General features: G+C 45.1%; 1 protein-coding gene across 1 annotated transcript in view; it reads right to left on the bottom strand.

Annotated features, from left to right (window-relative positions):
- Positions 1–8635: 8635 nt before the first annotated feature.
- LOC106000807 (zinc finger protein 284-like) overlaps positions 8636–12735 on the bottom strand; it is a 7978-nt gene continuing 3878 nt past the window's right edge. The window contains exons 2-4 of the mRNA XM_013036043.1: positions 11625–11804; positions 10655–10781; positions 8636–8811 (exon numbers count right to left, since the gene is read on the bottom strand). Coding sequence (XP_012891497.1) covers positions 8636–8811; positions 10655–10781; positions 11625–11804 — 483 coding nt within the window. The remainder of the gene's footprint in view (positions 8812–10654; positions 10782–11624; positions 11805–12735) is intronic.

Below are 12735 nucleotides of genomic sequence, written 5' to 3'. Positions count from 1 at the left end.
AATACTCTATATGAAGGACTTAGCTCTGCCCTCTTGGCCCAATGTTCTTATGTATCTAAAGATGAAATATGAAGGGTTGACCCCACCCTATTAACCTAGATGCATAAGGACACCAGGCACAACCCAGGTATGAGAGGACATGTTGATGTACAGGAAGGCAAACCAACCTAAGCCTGCCCATCAGTATTCCATTGTGGGCTTAACTGAAAGTCCCCACCTTCCCCAGCCATAGTAGCCTAAAAAGAATACATTTCTTGGGCTGGGAAGGTGGCTCAGTGGTAGAGCGCTTGCCTTGCATCCATGAAGCTCTGGGTTTGATTCCTCAGCACCACATAAGCAGAAGAAAAAAAAAAGCCAGAAGAGGTGCTGTGGCTCAAGTGGTAGAGCACTAACCTTGAGCTTAAGAGCTGAGGGACAGTGCCCAGACCCAGAGTTCCGGCCCCAGGACCAGACCCTCCCCCCCCAAAAAAGTTCATTTCTTTTGGGGGCAATGACATCCCTTCCCCCATTCTTTACAGCTTTCTTTTCCATTCCAAACACAAGTTGTATAGTTCATTTTCAACATGGTGTCCAGTAAGTACCAATGCTTTGGGTTGTATTTTTGTCACTAGGAAGGGGAAAGATCTATTGGATAGGCTGCCAGGAAGAAAGGCTCTCAGTGAGCAGAGGGAGGATAAGACAACATGTCTCTCAGCCTTCAAAGCATTTGGGACAGGCTATGGTAGCTCTGTTTCCTACTCAGTAGATCTTGGGATAGTCTGGCCACATGGTTAAGGGGGCTCCCAGAATAGGTTCTGAAAGATCAAACATCATTAGTGCCAGGGACTGGCCCTACTCCCCATGTCATTCTGTTAATTGTCCCAGTCTGCAGTACCCCATAGTGTCCAAGAGGTTTTCTGCATAAGCTACTCATAGGCAACAGGCATTTTAGTGCACCATTTGAACACCTAGATGTCCGGGACACAATGTACATCAGGATACCATCAGGCCCTTAAGCTATTCCACTCTGCCTCCACTTACAGTATGTGTCAATAGCTCTCAAACTCTAGCCATGTCTTGTCCATCCAAAACCCCCAGTCAAAGGCACTTAACGGTCATACCATTGCTAGTGAGGTCCCATACAAATTGTGACCCCAAGGTGTCCTTCAATACATCCAGAATGTTGCATGTAATGATCCACTGGAGTAATCCTCCAATAAGGAACCAAAAGAAACAAGGGAGGGGGTGACCAAATACTGGGGTAATTTTTGTGTCCAGTGGAGACTGTTGTAATCTACATGTTCAATAGAGCCTTCTCTTAGGGCAGGCTGAGACAAGCCATCATTTCTACCAAGGTTGCTTCCTTTCTGCCAATCTCATGAGACTTATTTTTCTTAAAAGATCCTGCAAAGGGGCTGGGGTGAAGGAAGAAATGGCATGTGTTGGTGCAGTTCTATGCAGGGTTTTGGTTTGCTTAGTGGCAGAGCTGCAGCTTGAACTCAGGTGACAGAGGCTCTAAAGCACAAGGGGTTCTCTTTTGCTCCGGTCTATCAGTCTACCACTTGATCCACAGCTCCACTTCCAGCTTTTATGTGCTTAATTGGAGATTCGAGTCCTAAGATCATTTCTGTGAGGGCTAGCTTTCAATCACAATCCTCACATCTCAGCTTCCTGAACAATTTGGATCACAGTCAGGAGCCACAGGCAACTGACTTTTTGAAGATTCTAACAAGGACTACTTCATGCAGTCTTCCTAATGAAGACTACAAAGTGGGAATCTGGAAATCCAAATTGTACATCTGGAAACTGAGGCACAATGAAGGGAAATAACCCAGGAGGCACTGCCACATCGCGATTCCCAACTTTGCTTCCTATACAGTCTGGTCACCAAGGATTTGTGTAATGTCTCACCCAGCTATTGATCTATGTGCTTTTGCTACTACCTCCCCTGTTGTAGAGTATCCCCTCAACACTGTGGTCACTGGGGTGGGATCACACTCTAGAATGTTCATCATGGGCACTGCAGTGTGTGGAAAACCATTTGAGGCCTCCATCTTCTTCATGCCAGGATCACCTACCCCCAAGTGTGGCCACCAAAACGTACCCACATATGACCTTAAGGCCCCCTGTTGTAGGAGTGAGTGCAGTCTGGTGGCCTGATATCAGGGAAACAACATTCATTAGTCCACCTTCCTAGATTGGCCACACCAAGGCTAAGGGGAGAGAGAGGCTCCAATAATCCTAATTTCAGTAGGCTGAGATCAGAGGATCATGACTGGCACTCCACGCAGGCAGAAAAGCCCATGAGACTTTTTTTTGGGTCAGTGTCCCGACCCACAGGACTTCGATGAGGGCAATGAACCTAAGCGAGAAAGAATGAAGGGACAAGAGACACAAAGAAGGACAGCAAGACAAGGATTCTGATCAAGCTGCCAATTTTTATTTTTCACACAAGGATATTTATATGCTTGGACTTAGGGCATGGTGAAAAGGTCGTTAGAAGCTGCAGGGTGTTTACTTAGGGCGGGGTGAAAAGGTGGGATTCTGTAAACTCAGCCTCCAGACGTTCCAGTGAGACAGTTAAGCCTATTATGTTGAGAGACTTAACTTTTGGCTCCCAACAGGTCAGTCAAGGGGCTTGAACTCTGGGCTTGGGCTCTATCCCTGTGCTCTCAGCTCAAGGTAAGTGCTCTATTGCTTAAGCCACAGTGCCACTTCCCATTTTCTAGTGGTTTATTAGAGATAAGAGTCTCACAGAGGACTGGGAAGGTGGCTCAGTGGTAGAGCACTTGCCTTGCATGCATAAGGCCCAGGGTTTGATTCCTCAGCACTACACGTGCAGAAAAAAAAAAGCCAGAAGTGGTGCTGTGGCTCAAGTGGTAGAGTGCTAGCCTTGAGCTGAAGAGCTGAGGGATAGCGCCCAAGCCCAGAGTTCAGGCTCCACAACTGGACCCCCCCACCAAAAAAAAGAGTCTCACAGACTTTCCTGCCCGGGCTGGCTTTGAACCATGATCCTCAGATCTCAGCCTCCTGAGTAGCTAGGATTACCGGCGCCTGCTGCCCATGAGACTTTTATCACTAGTTAACCACCAAACAAAACAAAACAAAAGTAGAACTATGGCATAATTACTAGATTACTACTCTTGAAAGAAAAAGCAAAGGGGGATGGGAAGTTGACTCAGTGGTAGAGTGCTTACCTTGCATGTATGAGGCCCTGAGTTCGATTCCTCAGCACCACATAAGCAGAAAAAAGCTGGAAGTGGCGCTGTGGCTCTACTGGTAGAGCACTAGTCTTGAGCTGAAGAACTGAAGGACAGTTCAGGCCTCTACGACCAACAAAAAAAAAAAAGAAAGAAAGAAAAAGAAAAAGCAGAGGGACAATGCCAAAGGCCTGAGTTCAAGCCCCAGTACAGAGGGCACCGGTAACGTTTTCCAGCAAAAAACATACTCAGTATCTGACTTTTATAATTTTAACCCCTCTGTATATAGCCTTTATATTAACAACAACAACAACAAAAAATGGTTCTCTGAAAGGATCACAGCCCAATACATGACAGAAGAGGCTAGTAACAGGAGACAGAAGGCAACTCTGTGCTGACCTGCAGGATCACTGTGCAGTGCTCTTGAGCGAGCTTTGCCATCATTGCCCAAAGTAGAGGAGGGGGCCCACTTAGTGTAAGGCAAAAAGACACAAGTAGAGCTCATGTTCTTGGGAACCAGCCTTGAGTAGAAATAGCTAAGAGAGAGCATAAGGCCCTGAGTTCAAACCCTAGTACCAACACACACACACACACACACACACACACACACAGACTGTTTATTTATAAAATAGTATCAAGCTGATCTCCAGGAAAAGGAAACAGGCAGTTGTTTTGTGTGTTTGATTTTTTTCTTTTTTTTTAATTTTATGGATTCATGTACTAAGTTCAATAAGCAGATAAGCAATGATATAATAGGCAAATACAAACATTAAAAAGCTTTAAAATTTTTTTGTTTTGGTCAGTTGTGGGGCTTGAACTCTAGGCTTGGGTGCTGTCCCTCAGCTCTTCAGTTCAAAGCAAGCATTCTACCACTGGAGCCACAGCACTTCCCGTTTTCTAGTGGTTTATTGGAGATAAGAGTGTCCCAACCCGCAGGACGTCAACAAGGGTGGTGAACCTAAGCGAGAAGGAATGAAGGGACAAGAGACATGAAGAATGACACAGCAAGACAGGGATTCTGATCAAGCTGAAAATTTTTATTTTTCACACAGGGGTATTTATATGCTTGGAATAAGGAAGCTTTTTCATTGGCCATAGCTGCAGGATGTTTGCATAAGGCAGGATGAAAGGGTCAGATTCCTGACAGTGGTTCTGTACACTCAGCCACAAGATGTTCCAGTGAGATAGTCAAGCCTATCATGTTGAGAGACTCAACTTTTGGATCCCAACATCTCCACCTTTCTTATTTAGAAAATTGGCCATCAATTGTTGGCTGCTCTTTCTAAGGGGGTGACAAAGGCTCTGTTCCTCTAAGGGCCCAGGGTTTTTCTCTGCTCTGGAGCGAGCATCCTCACTCGGGGAGGGGAATTTTACAGGCCTTGGCATGTTTTTTGAGGAGACGGCTTGTGGGTATGCATGCCAACCGTCATGCACCAGAGCTTGCCACTCAGGGGTCTTGGGTTTTGGGATCTTGTGGATCCATCCCCCTGCAGTCTTACCTGCACCCTTGATTTGAGCATATTTTCTTCCTCCCATAGGTGCATCCTCCCCCAAGCGGAGGGGCCTATAGGAGGAGGGGCGAACCTATCACTTATGGCAAGGGCGCAATAGGTCTTGCCCGTTGAATGGTCAGGAGTTATGAATAAGGAGAAGTGTTTTCTAAATAAGAAAAAAGGGGGGGGGCTCCCCACTGGAACAAGCTCATGGCAAAACACTAATTAAAAGCCTGGGGTAAATCCTAGATCTCAATGCCTTGGTCTGCCATATCAAGGCGATGGTAATGAACCTGTATGGGCTTAGAAGCCAAGAGATCAGGCTGTTGTTTAATAAAAGTTACAAGCCTATTTAAAACAATCCTCTGATGTTGGTCTGTACTGTTGCTCAGAGGTAAGCCACTTTGTGTCCACAGTCAACCGTTTGGCTCCAGCTACCAGGGGCCGAATAAAATCCCCCCTTTGCATTCGCAGGGGACACCAAAAAGAGAGGTCATGAGATTTTTTGTAGCTGGAGGGCCAAGGCCACCATATACAAAACCCCTTTAAAAGAAACACTTCAAACAGGAGGGTCCAAGTCTGGAGTTCTAGCTGCATCTGTAAGAGAAAAGGCATCATCCTCAGGGGGAAGGTTTCCAACCCTGGGTTGTGGTAAGCCATTAACCTGTTTTATCAAGCGTTCTAGCAGCCACCTTGGGGCCGATACTAAAAATCCAAATACCCAAGCCCATGTTTATCTGTTTTTTGGGTAGCTTGGATGGGCTCAACGATTCCTTGTCCTGATTTTCCAAGACCCGTACCAGGGACAAAATCCATACAGAGCATTTGATGTGTAACCACAGAATTGGGACTAGCAAGAATAACTTCTATCTGGGTCAAGATATCCCGGCCCCATAGGTTAACAGGGAGGTCAGGAACAACAAAAGGAGTAACAGTTCCCCTATTGCCCTCTTTGTCAGTCCAATTAAGAACCCTGGAGCTTACCAAAGGGGTTTTTGTTGCCCTATGCCTTTAAGGTCAGTTAGGGACTAGGTAAGGGGCCAACTTGGTGGCCAATATTTTTGGGAAATAACTGTGGCATCTGCACCAGTATCCAAAATTCCCTGAAACTCCTGTCCTTCAATTCCCAGGGTGAGGGTGGGTCTTTTTGAGTGATAGGCTGAACCCAATACGCATCAGAAGACCCCAAAGAAGCAGTTCCTCGTGGTGTGGTCTGAGCAGTGGAAGAACCCCCTGAATTTAATGGGAGTAGTACCAATTGTGCAAGCCTAGTTCCAGCTGGAATAACTGCAATCCCATTAATGGCCATGGCCAGAATTTTTATTTCTCCTGTATAATCATTATCAATAATGCCAGGAAGAAACTTGGACACCTTGTAAGGTAGCAGAGGCTCTTCCAAGAATAAGGGCACACATATGAGACGGAGGGGGTCCCAGGGTCCCAGTGGGTATTATTTGAGATCCTTGTATAGAATCTAGTACTGTGTCAGTGGCGGCACAGAGGTCCAGTCCTGCACTGCCTGGGGTTGCCCGCTGGAGGGAGGCAATCGTGGAGAGAGGTGGGGGGGCTTGTGTTGGACCGGGAGTTTGGGAGGGGACAAACCCTATAGCCCCTGGCCTTGTCTTGGGGATAGTTGGGGCCAGGGGCTGGCCCAAGGGAAGTTTCCTGAAACCCACAAGAGAGAATGGGTTGCCCAAGGGCATTTGTTTTGGACCTACATTCGTTGGCCCAATGACGGCCCTTACCACATTTGGAACAGAGTGGCAGGGAGTGGTCTACCTGTAGCTTGGGAAGGCATCGCCCTTGCATTTGTTTGCCTACGGGACATTCACTCACAAAGTGACCAGATTGTTTACAATTAAAGCAAATACACAAGCCCGGGACTGAACTTTGAAATGCCTTGGTAAAGGTAGCACCTATGGTGAGTCCCATGGTGTGAGCGGTTCCTACTCCAGCACAAAGCCTGACGAACTCAAAGAGGTCACCCTTGTTTTTATGTGGCCGGAGGACATCTTGACGTGCTTGGTTAGCATTTTCAAAGGCAAGATGTTTAACAAAGGCACTTTCACTTTCACTAGGCCCAAGAAGCCTTTCTGCAGCCAAGTTAAGCCGCGAGACAAAGTCACTGTAGGGTTCATCTGGCCCCTGTCTAACTTTTGCCAGGGAAGTAGTAGCCAATCCCTTTTGAGGGAGACGCTTCTAAGCATAAAGGCCAGCGTTTTGAATTTGTGCCAAAAGTCCAGCAGGAATGCATGCCTGTTCAGCATTGGTATCAAAGGGCGCATAACTCAAAAGTTTAGTATAGGTCCAGGTTTTTGAAGATGTTTTAGCCAAATTTTTTTGCGCGGTCTCTCTACATCATTCCTTAAAGTCCGCATTCCACATCTGGTTGAACCACTACTAAATAACCCCACGCTGCTGATCACAAATATGGTATATAACATGTGAACACTGTTATATATTACAGACTGTGATAGACAATTTGCTCCAGGAAAGTTAGAATGAACTTGTGACTTAGAAATTATGTAATCACTTAATCACAATCAAAAAAAAAAAAGAACCTCGGGGAAGGGAGGGAGGGAGGGGATGGTAGGGGGAAAACAATGGAGGGGGTAACAGTGTTCAAGAGGAAGTGTACTCATTACCTCACTCATGTAACTGTAACCCTCTGTATAGTATCTTTACAATAAAAAAATGTCAAAAAAAAAGATAGGCTAGTAAATGTGAAAGGGAGGAACTTCATTTTTTAATTTAATTAATTTAAATTTAAATCTAGGTCTCTATGTGTGGCTAGTGGCTACCAAGTTGGACAGCACAGATCTAGAATAAGAACTTGCTCCCAGGTGACAAGTCTTCACAAGAGAATGTGACACAGAGGGGCAATGAGGGAATAGGGTTCTAATGGACCACCACTAAAGTATTTTCTGAGTCCTTTATATCATAACTGATTATGAAAAAGAAATAAAAGACATCAAATAACAAGTTTAGAAAACTGTTGCTAGTCAGTAATGAATAACCAGAAACATGAAACTCTATCATGCAGAGATAACAGAGTCAGACTTACAGGAGCCTAGCAGGTCATGGCTCCTCAGATATGTCTAGAAAGAGCTGGGTAACTTACTGGAGCAGTCACCAATAGGAAACACAGTAACAGACTAGAACATTCCCATGACAAATTCACTCTCCAAATGTGTGAGATATTGTATCCTATTTTTTTAATTGTGCTTAGCATCATAGTTCTGTTTTCAACATGGCAACCAGAAGACTTCATTTTCCCAATGCTGACTTATCATCATGTCTGGCCTGTGGGAGATAATCAGTAAATAAAAGGGGGGGAAAAAGTCCGCATTCCATAAAACAAAATCACCCCTACTAAGGGTGGCGCGGGCCAGGAACTTCCAATCATTAGGGGTGAGCCAGCGCGCACTTTGATTTTCTAACAAGGCTAATGTATAAGGGGCAGTCAGGCCATATTGGGCACATGCATTTTTAAGCTTTTCAACAAACCAAAGGCTAAGCCTCTTATACTCTTGTTAGCCTTTTCCCTGAGCGGGTAGTTCCTCTTTATCCCAGTATCCTGTTCCTCATCCTCCTTTTCCTCCTCTTCTGATTTGTCATCCCCACCCTCTGAGATCCTATCTGTCTGGCTCCGAGTTACTGGGAAGGCGAGGACTGATTGATGGCATGATCTAACCTTAATTTTATTAGGCAGTTTTGGCCAAGGCCAAGGCCAGTGTGTGGAGTTCATAATCAAGGGACCGCAGTTCTTTTAAAAGTTGAAGGTGTTCTCGCCTATGTTGAAGGGACTCGCGTAAAGGGGCCAGGTTAGGTAAAGGGGGGAGAGAAAAAACATCTGGATCTGGAGAGACAGTGGGCCCTTGAAGGGCCGGGCCACAAAAGGAAGGGGGCGCATAGGAGGGGAGTGGAATATTTGGGGTAGGTTTAGTCTCAGGTAGGGGGTGACTAAGTAAGGGGGGGCCAATCAGGCTGATGATATTGGGCTGCCTCCTCTTCCAGGGTGGCCTCGTCCTCGGGACTTAAATTATCCTGAGGGGAACGGGCAGCCTGGAGTACAGGATAAAAATGTTCATCTACCTTTTGAGAGGGAGTTTCAAGAGATTTTAGGGAGGTTTTAGATTCTTGAACAGGATTTTCAGTAAATTGACCAGAAGGCATATCTAATACAACCGATGGGCAAGCCGAGGGGGGCTGAGAGGCATGTTGGAGAACCTCCTCTCCCGTTTTTACAAGTTTTAAAATTCCATTATCAAATAGAGAACATTTTAAATTTTCATTAATCAAATTCCAATAGGAAAAGGCGGTAGCAGGAACCTTTTCCGGACCAAAGGTTTCATAATAATCTTTTAAACAATCTCCTACACTTTGCCATCTTTTTGCGTCTATGGTTCCTTCAAGGGGGAACCAAGGACACAAGTACTCTATGCACGAGAAAAATTCTAAATCCTTTTTCTTAACCCGCGTTCCCCATGTCTTGAAGGCCTCCTTGAGGTCTGACAGAAATAGAACATGTAACGATATTGCTTGTCCCATGGTAGGTCACTCACCGTGCCTCGTCCTCACTCTCCTCCTGGATCTGTCTCTCGGCGGGGTCTGTCGAGGCGATCTCGGACTGTACTTGGCCAAGTTTTCCCGGAGGACGATGTTCCTTCCTTAGTCAGAGGCTCATGCCCCACGTTGGGCGCCAGTTGTCCTGACCCGCAGGACGTCAACGAGGGCAATGAACCTAAGCGAGAAGGAATGAAGGGACAAGAGACACGAAGAATGACAGCAAGACAGGGGTTCTGATCAAGCTGCGAATTTTTATTTTTCACACAGGGTTATTTATATGCTTGGAATAAGGAAGCTTTTTCATTGGCCGTAGCAGCTGCAGGATGTTTGCATAGGGCAGGGTGAAAAGGTAGTCATTCGCAGCTGCAGGATGTTTGCATAAGGCAGAATGATAGGGTCGGATTCCCGAGAGTGGTTCTGTAAACTCAGCCTCAAGATGTTCCAGTGAGATAATCAAGCCTATCATGTTGAGAGACTCCTTTTTGGCTCCCGACAGGAGTTCTTATATGCTTGAAGGGTACTGGGGTTAGGGAAGGATCTTCTACAATGCATACATTCATAACATTGTTTGAGAGTCAGTTTCTTCATATAAAGGAGTATCCACATTGTTTGGCTGCAAATGGATTTTTCTCATTGTGCATTCTATAACTGGTTTGCCTCTGATGGAATTTCCTACAGGCCCTCCCACATTCTTTATCTTTATTCCTGATACTCAAAGGTTGTCTGTCCTGTGTGAGTTCTGAAATGCATACCCATGTGTAAATGAGCAAGGATGGTTTCTCTACACACATGGGCTTTGAAGGGTGCTACTTAAGGTAGAGTTTTCTTATTCTGGCGGAAGGCTTCTTCACATTGACTACCTTACTCATGTTTATAGAGTCTCTCTAAAAATTGAATTCTGTAAACAACCCACACACAATCAAAATGATAACTTTTTTTTGAAGCATTAAACCATTAAAAAGTATCTCCAGTGCCTTCCTTGGTTTCTCCACATGCTCCTAATAGAGGCATATTTCAGATGTCTGTGTTTTAAGAAAATTTTCTAAGATTAAACCAATTTCTATCTGTATGATTTGTATGATCTGCTTGGTTTCAAAATTTTCTGCCGATCTACAATATTTGAAAAAACAGTATTATCGTTGATTAGTGCAGTTACCTTAGTTTTTCCCTGGGATTTCTGTAGTTAACTTCAGTATTTTCTCTTTCCTGCTTCTTTTCTAAAATACAAACTTATTAAACATCGATTCCTTCAACACTACAGAAATAATATTAAGACTTCAACTATAACATGCATAATGTAAACATGATATATTCACATTGATATATTCACCCAATGTTCCATTTTTCATTCCAAATTCTTCGATATCAATAAAGGACATGAACAGTCCCCAGGAGAAATAAAGGAATATTTACCTATAGAGACCAGGTTCCTTAAGATTTCCACCATCACATTTCTGTAGAGCTTCTTTTGGGAAAGATTTAGCAAAGTCCATTCTTCCAGTGTAAAATTTATGGCCACATCCTTGAATTTTACAGTCTCCTAATATATTCATATATAATTCCAAAAAGAAGAGTTAATGTCACAGCATTTCATTTTTTTCTGGTGAAGATAATTTATTTCTCATAAAAATACAATTGTATAATGTTCTTAAGGAAAAGTCCTTCAATCCCTCATATACTATGTGGCTTCATCATTGTCATCCTTTCGAGAACAAAAGAAGTAACTGATATTACACAGCTGATTTGTGATATACAGCACTTGTATTTTTAAGTTTTATTTGCCTTTAACTAAAGGTTAAGTCCAGTTTAAACCTATACTTTCTGTAATTAGCCAAATAAGATCTATCATAATTCAAAGATGATAGGATAAAATAAAATGCTAATTGGTGACTTGAGTTTTGTCAGTTAGTTGGCAAACAGTGATAGTTACGATTTAGACAGAACAGAGAGATTTCTGACTTCACCTAGGCCCTAGGCCCTAAGCCCTGGCCTGGCTGGTCGCACTCCATGAAATTCTGGCAGGTCTCTGGGGTGCATACTAGCCTTCCCACTTCCCTGCCTTTCTCTGTGGGGCAGAGTAGGGGCTGTGCTCAGTGGATGAGCAGGGGCACCACCTCATATGTCCTGCCCAGAGAGAGGAAGGGAGAAGTTGGGGAGGGAGGGAGGGAAGAAGGCGAAGAGACAAAGGGGAGGCAGGTCCCATGGCTTCAATTAAAGAGAACACATGCTTCCAGGCTGCCGTTCCCAAGGCAATCAGAATTCCCTTTTCAAGCCCAGGAGATTCTCTTGGTCTGATCAGGTCCAAAATACCAAGTCATATAAAAGTCAAATAAATCGTGCCCCGGGCACAGGGACCACCAGACAGGGGCTCCTCGACTCTCACTTTGGAATGTTTGCTTTGAAATGACTCCAGCCCATCAAAAGGCAGTAAATCCAGCACAGAGTTAGGAACAAAAGAGACCAGGGAGTTGAGTTGACCGGTGGACAATCCGAAGCCACCTTTAAGTCTGAGGCCGCGTCCTTGAGCTCGGTCAGCCAACTCCACTCTGTTTCCAGCATGGCCCTAGGAAGACATGAATCACCTGGGAACTCAATGCAGAAACTGGACCAGCTGGCCGCGCTCACCCGAGCACAGACGGTGCACAGGCCAGGCCTGAGTCTGCTTCTTCTAGTGCCTGCAGGAGGGGAGGGGAGGGGAGAGGAGAGGAAGAAAGGAGAGGAGAGGGAAGAGGAGAACCCAGCTGAAGCAGTCTTCATTAGGGTGACAGAATGTGGCAGCCAGAGGGGAAGGACAGGGCACCGGTGACAATCACAGGAATGAAGCCTCCTGGGCCTGCATGGGCAGACCCATGGCCGCCATCACTGGCTTGGAGGATGGGAACTGAGCACAACCATGCCTGCCCAGCCCCTGCCTGCCTCACCACCCTGCCCCCCCTCCTCCTCTTCCCTCCCTCCCCCGCCTCAAATGTGGGGCAGAGGGGGAGGGGGAGTGTAGTTGTGGAGATGGGAGGGAAGGGATGGTAGGGGAAAAACAAAGGAGGAGGCAACAATGCCTGATAAGAAATGTTTTTCGACTTCTACATCTCATTGTTGCAATGGGTCCACCTGTATCCCTATTTAAACAATTTGTTTTTCCCCTTCCCCTCCACAAATTATACCAACATCAAATACAGTGAAAGCAGGGGTTATACCGTGGGGGAGGGACATACAAAGCAACAAAGAAATCATCTTATAAATACGTTAGAAATAATCACAAGAAAGAAAAACCATTTGAGTCCTTATCTTGGTGTTCATTTTGCCTGACATCAATTTATCTGACCTTTTCTGCTTGTCTCAGACATATACTAGTTATAGCAAATAAGGGAAACCATGGGACCTATGTACAACTTTTTGGGGGGATGGGAAGGGGAAACAAAGGAGGAGGCAACAATGCTTGATAAGAAATGTACTCATTACCTTGCCCATGTAATTGTAACCCCTCTGTATGGTATTTT

The sequence above is a fragment of the Dipodomys ordii genome, unplaced genomic scaffold (genome assembly GCF_000151885.1).
Source record: "Dipodomys ordii isolate 6190 unplaced genomic scaffold, Dord_2.0 Scaffold243, whole genome shotgun sequence".
In the NCBI taxonomy this organism is placed as follows: domain Eukaryota; kingdom Metazoa; phylum Chordata; class Mammalia; order Rodentia; family Heteromyidae; genus Dipodomys; species Dipodomys ordii.
This window is presented reverse-complemented; position numbering and strand designations above follow the sequence as displayed.